Source organism: Capsicum annuum, chromosome 6 (genome assembly GCF_002878395.1).
Source record: "Capsicum annuum cultivar UCD-10X-F1 chromosome 6, UCD10Xv1.1, whole genome shotgun sequence".
NCBI lineage: Eukaryota > Viridiplantae > Streptophyta > Magnoliopsida > Solanales > Solanaceae > Capsicum > Capsicum annuum.
The window spans coordinates 199445799-199462846 of record NC_061116.1 but is presented as its reverse complement, the minus strand read 5'-3'; the positions used below and the strand labels follow the sequence as shown (position 1 = coordinate 199462846).

The 17048-nt window shown below is 37.6% G+C and overlaps 1 protein-coding gene across 4 annotated transcripts; it reads right to left on the bottom strand.

Moving 5' to 3' along the window:
• Nucleotides 1–1913: 1913 nt before the first annotated feature.
• LOC107854357 (serine/threonine protein phosphatase 2A 55 kDa regulatory subunit B beta isoform) lies at nucleotides 1914–16605 on the bottom strand. 4 transcript variants are annotated; one of them, XM_016699364.2, is made up of 15 exons: nucleotides 15971–16605; nucleotides 15347–15427; nucleotides 6931–7034; nucleotides 6748–6846; nucleotides 6222–6341; nucleotides 5511–5717; nucleotides 4723–4814; nucleotides 4508–4626; nucleotides 4269–4392; nucleotides 3916–4039; nucleotides 3022–3090; nucleotides 2837–2928; nucleotides 2677–2751; nucleotides 2517–2584; nucleotides 1914–2396 (listed from the first exon to the last, which is right to left on the bottom strand). In XM_016699364.2, the coding sequence occupies exons 1-15, from the start codon at nucleotides 16077–16079 to the stop codon at nucleotides 2260–2262; spliced, it is 1620 nt and encodes a 539-aa protein (XP_016554850.1). In that variant the 5' UTR covers nucleotides 16080–16605; the 3' UTR covers nucleotides 1914–2259. The 4 variants fall into 4 exon arrangements, with proteins under 4 accessions (XP_016554850.1, XP_016554849.1, XP_047269692.1 ...); XM_016699363.2 differs by having other exon boundaries at nucleotides 2517–2587; nucleotides 15971–16600; XM_047413736.1 differs by lacking the exon at nucleotides 15347–15427 and having other exon boundaries at nucleotides 15971–16598.
• Between the last annotated feature and the right edge of the window lie 443 nt (nucleotides 16606–17048).

The following is a 17048-nucleotide window of genomic DNA, read 5'->3' as shown; positions in this document are numbered from 1 at the left end:
GATCAATAATAGTATGACATTTATCATTTTTCTTTAAATTAATTGTTAAATAACTATTTTTAATTAAAATGAGAAAAACACCAATCAAATATTGACACTTGGCAATTTTTAAACTTAAATAATTATAAAAAAATTATAAAATTTAATTTTTTCCACCCCCAACAAACCCCGTAAGTCATCTTCTCCGTACCCCCTCCCCGCCCCTCCCACCCCACCCCCACCCCCAAACTACCATTTTGTTTGGCAGCCTCCCCCCTCCCGTCATCTTCCTCAACCCACCCCACCCCCAAATCGAGACACCTACTTCGCCACCGAAAACGCACACACAACTTTCATTTCATCTGAATAGGCATACACACAGCTACACACATGGAAAAAAATAAATTAGCGGAAGAAAATTATTATATATTTAGTAATTCAGAAAACAAAGAACCTGAAATCCTTCAGCCCTTTTTGAGCCAAGATTTCACTATTTTAGTTCCAATTTTCAGTACTTTTGGAAAGTTTCAGTTCCAATCATGATTATTTCATTATCTTCTGGAAATTTTGACTATAAATTTTTAATATTTTTCCTCTTGAATTTCTTATAATTGGGTGTGTTTCGTTGATTAATGGAAGGAATATTATTTGGTGTTCATGATGTGTATTATTGTTGTAGGCATGTTAATGGAGTGAGTATTTTGTTAATGGAATGAAATTTATTTTTGAGTGTTGATTTCACCTCCATTATAGGAGGTTAAGATAAGAAAAAGTTGTGGAGAAGACAATGTGTGATTTTCAATAATTTTAAAAAAACTTAAAGATGAAAAATTACGAAAATACCCCTGAAAATTACGAAAATACCCCTCAACGCGCTTAAAAGCGAATGTAATACCCTCTCTTTGTTGATTCAGCAAAAGATACCAAAATGACACACTTTGTGACTACTTGAGGTGTCAAAAGTGAGCAACGTTCACTTGAGGTGCCTAAGTGAAAGATGGTGCGTACTTAAGGGTCTGCCGATGCCTAAGTGAAAGATGGTGTGTACTTAAGGGTCTGCCGATCTATTCTGCCGTAATTTTAACATTCAGGTTTGCATCGTTTATACATGTATATGCATGTTATTTACATATTTATAGAAGCTGATAATATTTAAAGATTACATAATTACAGAATCTGATAGCAGACTTAAGGTAACATAACATTCATGTTTGCAAAGTCGCCTGATTTCCAGCGCCCGTTCAGGAAAAGAAAATAAGTCACTCCATCCCACCAGTTTTTTGTTTCATTTGATATCTTTGAAGATGAAGTGTCTGATTTGGTATTTTACCTCAGAAAAGAAAAGTAGCCCTTCTGCCTCCGGAGTCGTGAAAAATGAGCGCATGCGTTTTAACATCCAATGAATAATCCTTTTGGGAAAGGGAGAAGATTCTAAGGACATCTTGAGAAAAATCGTATAGAATTGTTGGTCATTTTTGTTGCGTAGAGATGCCAATGGATGTGTTCAGTCATCAAAGATATGATGACCTTCAGTAATCTTTACCTGTCACTTTAGTCATAAAAACTTGATCCAAAATAAATCACTTTATAACTCAAGAAAGTAGGAGGTGCCCATCCACTCCTTAAGCTGGAGTGGCTAATTGACAATTTATATCAAGTCGAGGAGTTTCCAAATAATTAGCGTGGATCTATCAAAAACAACCACTTTACCTCTGAACTAGAGGTAAGGTATACTTACTTACACACTACCCTCCCCGGGTCTCACTTTGAGAATCCTCAAGTGATACAAAGGTTGGCAGTGCAACTTTCACTTTACCAAAGCAGATAAAATGCAGGTGAAAAAATACCAGCGCCCTTGAATTACTTTTACAGGAGCAAAGGAGAAAAAAATACCTACATTAGTCTATAGCCAAAAAGAAAACAACAACAAAAAATTACCCTAAAAAATATAATTCTAACCCAATAAAGTTAGCCCGCAGGTATTTTCCAGCAAGATTTCAAATAAAACTGCATTTACCTTAATCTAGAGAAAAAAACTGCATTTACCTTAAAGCTAGAGACATTTTCTGCACATCTATCAGTTTGCTTAAGGGAGAACTATAATGACATCTGTCCTGACGTTAACTTGATACAAAGGGAATTTCGACAAGGGCGAGGGAGAATATGGTAAGAAGAGAACAAGAACTAGAGCATCGGGTTGTTGACAAAGTACGTTGCTAAATTGTCCATTCTTTGAAACGAAGCCTTCTGCCAAGAGAATCCGATTCCTCCTATCATGACTTATGCATAATACATGTACAAGCTGTTTGCAGCAGCACATGCAATTGAATTTTCAGTTGGATGCCATGTAAGGTGGAGCAGTTTGGTTGTGAAATCATACGAGTTTCCACTAGCATCAGCCCCAGGACTTTCTGATCCTGTAATGCATCATAAAGATTCAGATATATTTCATAGTGATGGCGCAAATTTTCAAATATAGATAATGAACGTGCTCAGATATGGGAAAAAACTTTATAATTGTATCTAGAAAAGCATACCTCTCCTGACAACACGCGTTATACTGCTGCCCAAGGACCTGGAAGGCCTCGAAGGGGTCTGCACTTGTCTTCTAAAGGAAAATAATCAAAGACCAAAATCCATGACTTTACAACATATCCATATAAAATTTACATGCTGAAAAACTTTTAGTACAGGTACCTGGGGTTTTTGCTCGCCTCTAATGTAGTTGCTTCCGTGCTTCCCGCAGCACAACCAAACACACGAAACAGATTGCTGAAATAGTAGACAGTATTTATTGAGAAATAATCACTGGTCAAGAAGCAAAAGGAGAGAGAGAAAAAAGAAGAACTCTACGCACCTATAAGATCCAGTTGCTACCCGTGAACCATCACCACTAAGGCAACACTCAAATTTATCAAAGATGGAATCATTCTCATATAAATCACACAGCTGCATAGCAATACAAAAAATTATTAATCAGCTCAGACACAAATGAGAAACTAACCAAGCACAAACACCTAACTCTGGGAGAGAGCAATTCACCTTTGGTCTCAAATATTCATGAACCTGAAAAGTTGAAACTGGACCAGAATCCATGTTTATGTCCCATAGCTGCAAGGTAAGGTGAGTTTCAGTAACAAGGAACAATCTTTCTTTCATATAATTAGGTTAGGATTACCTAATCGGGAAAAAAGAATCAGTGACAGAAATAGCAGCAAATTCAAACTGAAGACCAGGTCCCATACCCCTCACATCTTCTCATTGTTTCTTTCCTTAAAAACAAAAAATTTGGCAAGTAGGCCCACCTAACCTAAAGCTAACAGAAAGTAGAGATCTTGCAGGAACTTAGCATAATAGTTACCCTGTTCTAAACAACTTTTTTCAAATTCACAAACGTAAGTTGCAAATGAAGCTAAACCTAATGGAACTTTGAAAAGTTAAATCTATTTTGAATTCTTTAGATATGTAAAATCATGAAAAGTTTTGCAGTACCCGTTTGGTACCATTTTGTGAAACAATACTTTTACTTGCAAAAAATAAACAGACGATGAGGAAAAAAAACACATGAAGATACAGTCCCATCTTCCAGAAAGTCTTCTAACAAAATATTTCAGTAAAGAAAACTCAAATTGCACTATAAATGTTTATCAATGTGCCTTTTCAGGAATAGGTAGGTATACTAGCAAATTAGATCCCACTACGGCAGTGAAGAATTGCCACAGCTCATTCACTAAACGTGTTCCCAAACAAATTACCAAGAATGGACCTAGAGATGCAGTGGACCAGAGTCATGTTACCTTTTGAGAAGTCTGTTTTCCTTACTTCTACATATCAGACAGTACTTCAGAGAGTCAAGAATGTGATACGCAATTTGCACATCTCTCATATCAGTCAACTGAAAAGGATTAGCCCTAGAGAAAAGAGTGAAAGACCAACCTTAAGGGTCATATAGTCACGACTAAGTATGTATCTTCCAGTCTTTGCAAATTTTATATCTGAAATTGAAGCAATTATCTCGGTAAAAAAGGATCTTGAGCCAGGAGTTTCCTGTTCCTCAAACCTGCACGTAGGAAAAACCCAACATTTCAACTTATTAAAGCTACGAGAAAGTAATTTTAAAATAAGTATCTCTCAACTTGAAGGATATCATTTTTCAGAGCCCTTTATACGGGTAACAAACTAGTGCTCTTCCAGAATACTTCTTTGCAGGTGATATCTTGTTTTGTTTTACAGGATAAAAAAGAAAAACACTCATCAGCAAAGGACGACAAGTTAAGTGTGATTCTTACAGTTTAGAGTGCGAGTCGCACAATGCTGACTGCCGCATATCTACCAAACGTATTGATCCTTTTGAACTGCTATAAGCCAAAATGTTACAATGAGTAGGGTGAAATTCAGCTGAAGTTATCACCTCTGCAATAACAAACAAGTAAGCAAATTTGAGCACTAATAAATAAATAAGAAAACTATCATGTATTGAGGTGACCACAACAAAATGGAAGTTAAGATCGATATACCAAAAACTCACCAGTTAGATCTTCCATATTTACAGGCTTGAGATCAACAATATTGAAACTTTGATTGCTTATTTGCAAGTTCCAAAGGTTAATACGGAGATCATCAGCTGATATAAATGTTTCCCCATCACTAGATGGAAGAAAGAAATGAACAAAAATTACTATTACACGCTCACAAATGAAAGAGACATGGTAAATCAGATCTCAAAGTAGCATGGATCTTCACCAGTTATTTGAAATAGAATTGATATGATAGTCATGTGCATGGGCATACACTCTTCTACATCTAGCAGCAAGGCTGCTCTCACCGCTAGTAACCTGCAATTCAGATTCCAAAGCTCTTAGATGCAGATGAAATAACAAAGAAAAATATTTCAACAAACAGCAATTGTCAGGGAGAACATGAGCTAAAGCCCCATGAAAATCCCTACAGCAAAGCGGAAAATAGTCAAGAACAAAAGCATTAAGGGTTTTCAGTTACCCAGCCTGAGAAGTAGAAAATACACGCATCTATGTGCTGACCCATATCCATGCAAGCACAAATACACACGTGTACATATGTATTAGCTTGAACGCATAGTTAAAAAATATTCAAAAGGTGCAACTTGGAATATACTAAAACGTGAAATACAGCTATATTTCTGGCTTCTTGTATTTTGCACCAAAACACGGACGAATAAATTAACCAAAATGATACACCTTAACAGATATTTTGGAATAATATGCAAGTCATCAAAACAGATTCTCCAAATAAACCAAAGTAAGGAGTATCATATATGAGTTGAGCTCAAACATTAATTTGTGAAACATTCTCCTCTCTATAGTAATTTCTTTCTGGCAATTATATGCAACCTTTTACCAATAAAGTTGCTGTTTTTATAGGTATTGTTGGACATAATTAAGAGAACTAATCTACATACTTGGAGAGGTTACAAAAACCAATGCACATAGAAAAAATTGACATCCACATGCAGTAGAAGATAGGCAGTTGCGTATATAGCTTAAGTACAATACCACAGGTAAGCGCAATGCAGAAAGACCCCCAGGTGGAAATGACAAATGATTGCTTAAACATTGGGAAGATCCATCTGTGTAGCAGCCATTTGCAAGATGCTGTTTTTGACTGGAAGAAACGCTTGAACTGGGCATGCTGCCATTTGCAACACCTAAGTAAGGTTCCACATTCAAGTCAGATATTTTCTGAACCTTCTTCTCTTGGACCTGAAAAATTTAGAAAAAATAATTAGGAAGCAAATTAGCATGTTGATAGGCAGCGTCACCCTCAACAAGCAGAACTAGGTGCTTCAATAGTAGCTTGTCAAAAAATTGCGCATCTCAACTAATACGCAGTCCACAAGAATGGAAGACGAGTTCTATCCATGGCTGATGTACAACTATAAAGAAACAATATTCCCAACAAAAGACAACTTCTCCAACGCATTCAACCAAATTTCACTTTTCCCAGGCATCCCACCACACAATTTTTCTCAGCCTCTTCCTAATACAACAAATTTATACTACTATCATGAATTCGAAGATGAAGACATGTCAGACTACACACTTGAAATTGCTATTAGGATCACTCTCCCATGTAACAGTACTTTGGGAAAGGTAAATAAGGAAAAAGATACATTTTCTTTTTACTTGATAGGGGTAATCAAACACCTATGCTACATTTACTACCACTAAGAATTGTGGAGAAGCAAATCGAATGAGATACCTTACCTTCCAGAACTTTATAGTTTTATCATTCGTAGACAAAAGAAAGAGGGCACCATTAGTCATTTGGCACCACCGGATCTTATTGATCTTCTCCTCAATCTCCAAACTCTTCAAATAATCAAACTGAATGATGCAGAACAGGAAATTAGAGTTCCACTTGAATCAGCAAAAGGAGGAAATAAGAGCAGATGAAGAGTGAAAACTAGCAGTATGAAAAGCAATAATCTACTTGCACTCAAGGGTGTGGGACAGTGGTTAATGAGGTGGGTTAAGAACCATGAGGTCTCAGGTTGCAATGCAACCGGTGGGAGGTATAGCAAGTATCCCGTGGAAAAAATCAAAATGTGTGAAGCTGGACTGGATACCACAGTTATTAAATAAAGGGCAGTAATCCACATCTCTTACCAGGACAAGGGAACCTGAAGGTAAGCTCTTTTAAAAACTGTTGCCCGATAAGTACTCGATGCAAGAGTTCCTAAGCAAAAAAACCAGCAGGAAAGAAGGTTACGAATAGAGATGTGTCACCTACCTCAGGCTCATGGCTTTGAAATTCTGTCTTGTAGTGGAATTCGGGATGCCGGGTGACTGGATAAGCCATTCTCTCTAATTCTCTTCGGCTTCCAACATGCTAACAAAAAAATAGTGCACGGTAAAGATCTGATCAATTAAAAGAACCTCCAAATCTGAATAACTACAAGGTTGAAGAAACAACCTCCTTTGTATCGGTCCTTTCAAATAATACCACCCTACCCCCGCGATCCCCAGTGGCAAGATGGTCACCAGTTCTATCAAACTCAATAGCTGAGATGACATCAACTGCAATAACAGAGACAGAAAACAAATCATAAGACCCCAAAGTGCCAAAATTTTCTAGGAAAGATTTTCCCACTATTTGAGAAAGTTATGCAACTGTAGAAAGATCAACAGCATTATTGCATGACATCAAGTTATGTAATATTGATCCGACAATTCCGTGGCTTCACAGGAAGGTTCATCTACGTGCAAAAGTTTGACAGTAAACTGTCAACAACTATCTTCATGTAACACGAACTGCCAAAACTACTAGTCAAAGTACGTTATACACCAAAGGACAAGCTGTGTATTATTAAGAGGAAACCATGCCCAATATTGAGAGACAACCCTCTGTCTCTTTCTTTCACCTGGATATTGCAATATCAGCATAAATGCTGCAGTATCCTAAACTGTAAAATCCTATATTAAATGAACTCAGATGAAGGCAACCATAAAAAAAATTCCTGCAAAACAGTATTACTGGCAGCAAATTCACGAGTCACGAAAGGATGGATCTAGGGTATCAGTCCCCGGAGCCTGTAACTTCTGCGTAGACCCTATATTTATATTGAGAAATTCATTAAATATATAAAAACTATTTGATGGGAACCCTATAGCAAAGTAAACTTTTGGTCCAGCAGAAGAATTGGAACCTCACTTATAATAATGTTTTTTTCTAATTTGAGACAGTTTTAAACCCATAAACTTTCTATCCTGGATCCACCTTGTAGTCATGTGCTTGAATTCTTGATGTAGATGCTACATAGTTGGTTCTCATCCTTCCGAGAGTCTTGAGCGTAATAAGAGCATCTGTCAACATAATGATCACCTAAGATGATCATCTCGTGGATATAGAGTGTGAATTAAATCATATGGTTACATTTCTCAATCTATCTAACTTGCTCCTACAAAATCAAGGTCGAAGAGATTGGAAAAATTGTGAATGAGTGATGGAGAAGAATTCCTTGAAAAGTTAAGGATTAGTAATCCTTTTTAGAAATCAAAACGATTCAGTTTTATACATACGCTAGAAAGGTAATCAAAAAGAAGCAAAATTGTTCTTCTTTCTTTTATCCCTTAGGAGCAATGTAAAATAGAAATCCCGTGCACGGTTTTGAGGGGAAGGATGACGATAGGTTAGCCGAAAGATGATTATCGGTTAAAGAACGTAAGCTGTCCCTTCCTAAGTTGATCGGACTCGGGTTCGGGTGTCTGATACAGGTACGGATCTAGAGGTCGGTTCCTTCACGGTCTCACTTCAAAGATTCGGGGATATGGATCTAGAGATGAATACGGGTGCGGGAATTCGGTAAAAAATAATTTAAATATCTAAAAATAGAATTAGAAAACATAAACTATGAGATATTATGTGGAAAACTTGAGGAGAAAATATTGTTCAAGAAGAAAATCCTGAAAGGAGATAAAAAGAAAAGCAATAACATAGAAGTTCCTATATACAAGGTATTCCATCTTCTTCAATTTCACCTTATTTTGTTTTGATTACAAAATTTCTTAAATCTATCCGGACTCTCCCAGTAAATTTTGGTGAAAGTACCCAAAATCGGTTGACCAGAACGGGTACGGGATCCCACACCCATGTCGTGTAGACACAAATGCGGCACCGAAAGTGAAGAGTATGAGTAACTTGGGTCCCTTCAACATATGCATTTCAAACGTCTGATAAATTACGCTTCAACATCAAGATAAGTGCAACATTGTTGAAAATTGTCCAAAACCTACATTTTCTTTTATAGGTAACTATGCAAAGCCTACACTAAATGAACTCGCTCAAATACCACCCGAAGAAAGCTCCTAAATGACGAGCCTATCCTTATAAAGAAATGAACATTTGCATGAATTGCCGCTTAATGCGACAAAACGTTGCGAAGTTAGAGGGTTATCTCTTCATAATGAAGCGGTGTAGATGCTACATAGTTGGTTCTCATCCTTCAGATACTACGAATATAACAAGAGCATCCTATGACATAATGATCACCCTAAGATGATCATCTCACGGCTATTGAGAGCAAATTAAATCACATTGTTATATTTCTCAATCTTTCTGACTTGCTCCTACGAAGCAAAGGACAACAAGATTGAAAAAATTATGAATGAATGATGAAAGATTCCTCGAAAAGTTAAGATTAGTAATACTTTTTAGAAATCAAATAGATTTAGACTTATACATACGCTAGGAAGGAAGGTCATCAAAAGAAAAGAAAAGGGGTTCTTCTTTTATCACTTAGGAACCACGTAAGGTGAAAGTCTCATGCACGGTTTTGAAGGAAGGAGGAGGCTAGGTTAGCTCAAAGATGGTTATCAATTCAAGAACATGAGGTGTCCCTCATACAATGCATTTCAAACATATGATCATTACGCCTTAACATAAAGCTAAGTGCAACATTGTTGAGAATCGTCCAAAGCCTACATTTTCTTTTATATGTATCTTTACAAAGTCTACACTAAATGAACTCACTCAAATACCATGCAAACAAAGCTTCGAAATGACGAGGTTATCCTTAGGAAGAAATGATGAACGTTTGAATCAATTTATTAACACAACTACTACAGAAGGAAGTTTTTATTAAATGCCATCATTTTGCCGCTTAAAGCGCCAAAACAATGTGAAGCGAAGGGGGTTATCGCTTTATGAGTGAAGCCAAGAGCTTTAGAGAAGTTTGCGCTTCAAACAACGCACATAAAATGATTTAATAAGAATCCATTGATTATTTGAATCTCAACTTTGAGGAGTTTGATTAATATACCTGAATTCTTAGTGTCGATACTATACAGTGGGTTCACATCCTTCAGCTATGAGTTTAACAAGAGCATCCGTCAACATAATGATCACCCTAAGATGATCATCTCGTGGATGCTATTGAGAGTGAATCAAATCATATGGTTATATTTCTCAATCTTTCTAACTTGCTCCAACGAAACCAAGGTCGAAAAGATTGAAAAAATTTGTCAATGACTGATAAAGGATTCCTCGAAAAGTTAAGGATTAGTAATCCTTTTTAGAAATCAAAAGGATTCGATCTTATACATACGCTAGGAAGGTAATCAAGAAAAGACACAAAATGGGCTCTTCTTTCTTTTATCACTTAAATGCTATCTAAAATGAAAGTTTCATGCACGGGTTTGACGGGAAGGATGAAGATAGGTTAGCCGAAAGATGGTTATTAGTTAAAGAACGTAAGGTGTCCCTATTACATTGCATTTCAAACATAGGACAAATTATGCTTCAACATCAAGATGTGTTGCATTGTTGATAATTGTCCAAAGTCTACATTCTTTTATAGATAACTATACAAAGGCTACACTAAATGACTAACTCAAACACCATGCAAACAAACAACAACAACAACAACAAACCCAGTGTATTCCCACACCGTGGGGTCTGGGGAGGGTAAGATGTACGCAGTCCATACCACTACCTTCGGAGAGGTAGCAAGGTTGTTTTCGATAGACCCCCGGCTCAAGACAGAGAATAATAAACAAATTCATAATAAAAGCATGAAACAAGATGGCACAACAGAGATAATACACCCACACATTAATATCCTACACTAACGTATCAAAGGCACCCCCCACATGCACTAGCCTTCTATCCTAATTCGCGTCCTCCACACCTTCCTATCTAGGGTCATGTCCTCGGTAAGCTGTAACTGCTCCATGGCACGTCTAATCACCTCTCCAATACTTCTTCGGCCTACCCCTACCCCGCCTGAAGTCATCCAAACCTAGCCTCTCACACTTACGAACTGGGGCATCCGTGCCCCTCCTCATCACATGTCCAAACCATCTCAGTCGAACTTCCCGCATCTTGTCCTCCACCAAAGCCACTCCAGCCTTCTCACGGACAGTCTCATTCCTAATCCTATCACCCCTAGTAAGCCCACACATCCAACGCAACATTCGCATTTCCTCCACCTTCAGTTTTTGAACATGAGTTCTTGACTGGCCAACACTCCGCTCCGTACCACATGGCCGGCCGGACTGCCACTCTGTAGAACTTGCCTTTCAGTTTGGGCGGCACCTTCTTATCACATAACACTCCTGAGGCGTGCCTCCACTCATCCAACCTGCCTCAATACGATGGGAGATACCCTCATTAATCTCACCATCTCCCTGAATCATTGACCCGAGATACTTAAAACTATCCCTCCTACAAACAACCTGGGACCCCAACCTCACTACCCCGTCGTCTTCCTGCCTCAAGTCATTAAACTTGCATTCCATATATTCAGTCTTGCTCCTACTCAACCTAAACCCTTTAGACTCAAGGGTTTGTCTCCAAACCTCCAATTTATCATTCACACCTCCTCGCGTCTCATCAATCAAAACAACATCATCTGCAAAAAGCATACACCAAGACACCTCACCTTGAATACGCCGCGTCAACACATCCATCACCACCGCAAACAAAAACGGGCTAAGAGTCGATCCCTGATGCAACCCCGTTAAAACCGAAAAATGCTCTGAATCTCCTCCTGCCGTCCTCACCTGAGTCTTTGCTCCCTCATACATGTCCTTAATCGATCTGATATACGCCACCGAGACCCCACTCACCTCCAAACATCTCCAAAGCACCTCCCTAGGGACTTTGTCGTATGCCTTCTCCAAGTCAATAAACACCATGTGCAGGTCCTTCCTTTCCTTATACTGCTCCACCAGTCTCCGCACCAGATGAATTGCCTCCGTCGTCGAGCGCCCAGGCATAAATCCAACTGATTCTCCGAAATAGACACTATCCTCCTCAACCTCCGCTCAACCACTCTCTCCCAAATCTTCATCGTGTGACTCAACAACTTAATACCCCTATAGTTGGTGCAACTCTGGATGTCACCCTTGTTCTTATATAAAGGCTCAAACACCGTGCAAAGAAAGATAAAAAATGATGAGCTTATTCTTATAAAGAATGATGAACATTTGCATGTCTTTATCAACACAACTATTAAAGAAGAAAGTGTTATTAAATTCCATCACTTCGTCGCTTAAAGCGACGAAACAATGCGAAGCGAAGGGGTAATCGATTCATGAGTGAAGCCACGCGTTTTAGACAAGTGTGAGCTTAAAAATATGCACACAAAGTGATTTAATTTAATTAGAATTGCTTGATTATTCTAATTTCAACTTGAGGAGTTAGATTAATATACTTGAATTCTCGATGTAGATGTTACATAGTTGTTTTCATCCTTCAGAGACTACATGGGTAACAAGAGCATCTGTCGACATAATGATCACCCTAAGAGTATCATGTTGTGGCCATTGAGAGCGAATTGAATCATATGGTTATACTTCTCAATCTTTCTGACTTGCTCCGACGAAACCAAGGTCGAAAAGATCAAAAAAACTGTGAATAATTGACGAAAGACTCCTCTAAAAGTTAAGAATTTAGTAACTCCTTTTAGAAATCAAATCGATTCGATCTTATACATATGCTAGGAAGGTAACAAATGGATTCGATCTTATACATATGCTAGGAAGGTAACTAAAAAGGAAAGAAAATGGGTTCTTATTTCTTTTATCACTTGGATTTGTGTGAGATGCCAGTCTCATGCACGATTTTGAAGGGAAGGAGGAGGCTAGGGTAGCCAAAAGATGGTTTCACTTCATGAACGTAAGGTGTCCCACATACAATGCATTTCAAACATATGATCATTACGCTCCGACATCAAGATAAGTGCAACATTGTTAAGAATTGTCCAAAGCCTACATTTTCTTTTATTTATATCCATACAAAGCTACACTAAATGAACTCACTCAAGACCATGCAAAGAAAGCTCTGAAATGACGAGCTTGTCCTTATACAGAAATGATGAACGTTTGCATGAATTTATTAACATACTATTAAAGAAGGAAGTGTTATTAAATGCCATCACTTAGTTGTTTAAAGCGATGAAACGATGAGAAGTGAGGATGTTATCATTTCATGAGTGAAATCACGCGCTTTAAAAAGTGGGTGCTTTAAACAACATGCGCAAAGTGATTTAATGAGAATCACTAGATTATTCGAGTCTCAACTTTGAGGGGCTATGCGCTTTAAAGAAGTGGGTGCTTTAAACAACATGCGCAAAGTGATTTAATGAGAATCGCTTGATTATTCGAGTCTCAACTTTGAGGGGATATGTTAAATCAACATATAGAATGCTAAAAATGTGTGCGCTTCACTTCTCGCGTTTAGAAGCTCAACGTAACATGTCGCTTCTTCGCACTTTCACTTTTAGAAACATTGGAAGCAAACATATAAAATCAAAACCTCAACAATGCTAGAGCGAGGCAAAATTACAAAAGAAAGAGATAAGATACTTTAAACACGTAATAAGATCTCAAAGCACCTTCTTTAAAGAGGATTACTGTTGATGGAATGCAACTCTTCTACTTAAACAGGCATAGCTGCCAAGATACATAGTGAATTTGGTAGTGCCATGGATTTCCACAGAGCCTTGCAACTTAAAAGAAGTCTTCTGGCTTCCAAATTATAGAAACTACGACTTTAGACAGAATAAGAAGACCGCCGCCATAAGTCAAGCAAACTAGCTCCATGAACTAGGACTTCTGCAACTATAAGTGTTGTTTCTAGGCACTCTTTGGCAAATTTCGTTGATCGACAGTATCAGTCAGTGCCTCTTTTCTTCCACTGTGATATTCTGCATGCTTGATCAATAAACCATGAGGATTGAAGGAAAAGGATCCAAGCACAAAAAGCATAACGAGAAGGGATCTTGAGTGTGGTTTCTATTGAGGGGAAATGACTTCAACGACAATCCATGTTCTACAAAAAAGGAACCCTAATGGCTGAGTAAAGTCAGAAAGAAAATCCTAATCTGGATTTAACTTCTGTAGGAGTCTCACTTGGACCCAAATTGTGAAAAGTACGAAAGAGCTACCAGTCGATCCAACTTCTTATTACTTCCTCCTTTTACGTTTTCACTCTCTGAGGTACTTCAGTAATTATTTAACGGGTACAATGAACTAAGCTATACCAAAGGTCATAAAATATACTTCTCTTTCATAAATTAAATTTTCAGCTATAACTAACAAACCAATTGTTATAGGACAGAGCTTAAAACCCAGAATCTGGCCGAATCCTTGGTTGGACTTAAATTCCCATGAAACGGAACTTCCCTGAGATTTTGGTATGACGTTGAAGCAAGAAACAACAATTTTTCAATGCTGGAGTAACCAAAGTTGGAATTTTGGCTTGGGGAGAAAGTTCTATGATTGGAAAGTAGAGAACTTCAGGTAGCTGTTATCCAGACTAGAGGGAGTCCGCAGACAGGCAGATATTCCTGATTCTCTAACACAGACAGAGGACAGAAAAGGAAAGTTAATAAAATCTTGCTATTACCAGATAAATCTCCAAAGGGCAGGAAATATGGCCATGGAAAGCAGTGAGGAAGAAATGAAAATTACCAAGAGCACCTTGCTTTGGCTCGCTGGCAGTACAGGAAGCATTCCTAACACAGAACAATTTACTAAGAAGGTTTCCAGCTATGCAGTAGGTGTTCTCTACGTGAAGCCAACAGTGGATCTCCCGCTCATTTTTTTATTTTTTGTATAGTCAATATACATGGGAGGCATGGACCTTGTTCCTTGATGTGTTTTCGATGCAATGGGTGCATCCAGAAACACTTTGGGGAATAGAATCAGGATTTCAATGGGTATGTTGTTGTTGTTGTTGTTGTTGTTGTTGTTGAGAAATGGAATCAGGAAAGTTCTAAAAGAGGAAGTTAAAGCACAAGGATAGGAGATGGAGGAGGCTGAAACACTCAGCAGATGGATATGAACTTTTGCCTGGGAGATGTCAATCAAATTACAATAAACAACTTGACCACCCATCAAGAGTCCAATGACGTCGCATCTCAGGGAAGAAAAAAAGAGGCAACCTGATGAACAAAGCACCCGCGTTCACGCAGTGTCCGGGGAAGGGCCGCATCCCAAGGGGTGTGATGTAGACAGCCTACCCTAAGAAAAGCATTAGTGGCTGCTTCTACGGCTCGAACCGTGGCCTATACGTCATACGGAGATAACTTTCCCGTTGCTCCAAGGCTCCCCTTCATGTAGCATCTTGAAACCACAATAGAAAACTTAGCTGATACAAAATACTATCAGGAAGCCTAACAGCATTGAATAAATTCTCATCGAACAACTTTAGAAACTACATGAAATGGACAAGTTCTAATAACAGAACAATTTGAACCAAAGTCTTCTCACTGGGACAGTCTCCATTTGTCATGGTGCAGTTAAGCACTTGGCTGGATTCAAGCCAAGCCAACACCCCATGGGCAATCTCCAATCTTTCCAAAACTCAAGAAAGGTGTTTTGTCTACCTTGACCATTTAGGCATCTCAGCCAGTATGGATTTGGATTGTCTGTCTGGGCAACCATCCCACGGAGTATTGACGTATGCCCTGCAATCTCTAGAAACTTATTATAGGAGCTAAAAAGATGTCTAGTGACTGCATCATAAAAGGTTGAACAACCTTAAACAAGAGGGTACATGTTCCCGAAACTGATACCGAGGTAGAGTATACCTAGAGGCAAAACACTTAACTACTTTGTCACAAATACATCATATGAGAATTCAGGACTGTAACAAGCAATTCATGCTCTTATAACTTAAACTGAAGTATGAAAGCTCTACACACTTAATCAATAAGTTCATACATCACCTACACCATCAACTAATCACCCTTGCAATTGAATAAAGTTTAACAAGTAATAATTCAAAAATCTTCAAAATTAGAAAGAAAACACATAAACTTAAGCTAAAAAAGTGAACTTGGTCAGTTCATTTACACGATACTGTTCATATCCAGTGAGTTTGGCATGCAAATCCGTAATCGAAATCAAAACAGATTTTCTCAGCTTTCAAACAATGAACTAAAAACCTAAAAACAACAAATGACACAAAGAAAACAAGTATGGATCCAGCGTAACAGATGAATTTTTACCTTCCTGAACTTCTTCGCCGGCAGCACGTTCACCAAAAACCTGTGAGAATTTCCACTCCAAATGAGCTGGTGATACCGCCGAAGCTCCAACATCACCACCAACATTCATTTTCTTTCCCACACCGATTAATTAAATCAATAAAAAAAAAAACACCAATAGAGAATTCACCAAGCAAGCAAAGCAAATGATCGAAAATTGATAAATATAGAACAAAATTAATAAATATAAACAACTCCAATCGTCTAGAAATCTCCGTCAGTCGGTTGAAGAGATCGGTTCAAATCCGACTAAATTACAAATTCGCAAACGTGACGAGTAACGCCACATGGCTATTCGAACACGAGATTTTCGCTGATAATGATGATGATGATGAGGATTGAGATAATGCAAACAAACACAAATTTGGAGGTAAGCAAAACCGTTTTCAGCACAACACTCACTGTTTTCTTCTGTTCTCTCTCTAAAAATAAAAAATAAACACAACAAAGGTTTGTAGCTTTCTCTCTCTACTTTCTATTTTTTGCATAAGCCCTGCTTTAACCTTGGCATTTTTGAGTCAAAAGAGATGAAAAAAGAAAATGGATTTTAGTGGGGGATTGATTCTTTTCTGGGAAAATATTTTGTTGAAGATGGAAAGAGGTAAAATAAAGTAATTATGTTACCTTGTTGTAATTAAGTGGTAAATTGAAGTAAATGTACTTAATTAATTAAAATTATATGGTAAACTTTATTAGAACACACATTTTATGGAATATGCTTTTGGGGGAGACTTAAGAGTAATATTTTTATTTTTATTTTTTTTAAATGAGGGGATAATGACGGAATCGAATCTTGATCAACGTTCAATGATATGAAATTTCAGATGGTCAACCTACTAAACTCTTAAAATTACTTGTTATGTTTTTATTATCAAGTAGAAAAAATTTGCGTAATAAAATCTTATGCATATATTGACGGAGAATAAATACAATCTTTAGATTTTTTGTTTGTTCATATTTATAACTTGTGAAGTTGTAATGTTTTGAAAATAACATTTTTAAAATAATTTGAAGGTAAAAGTTCTTTAAATTATATATA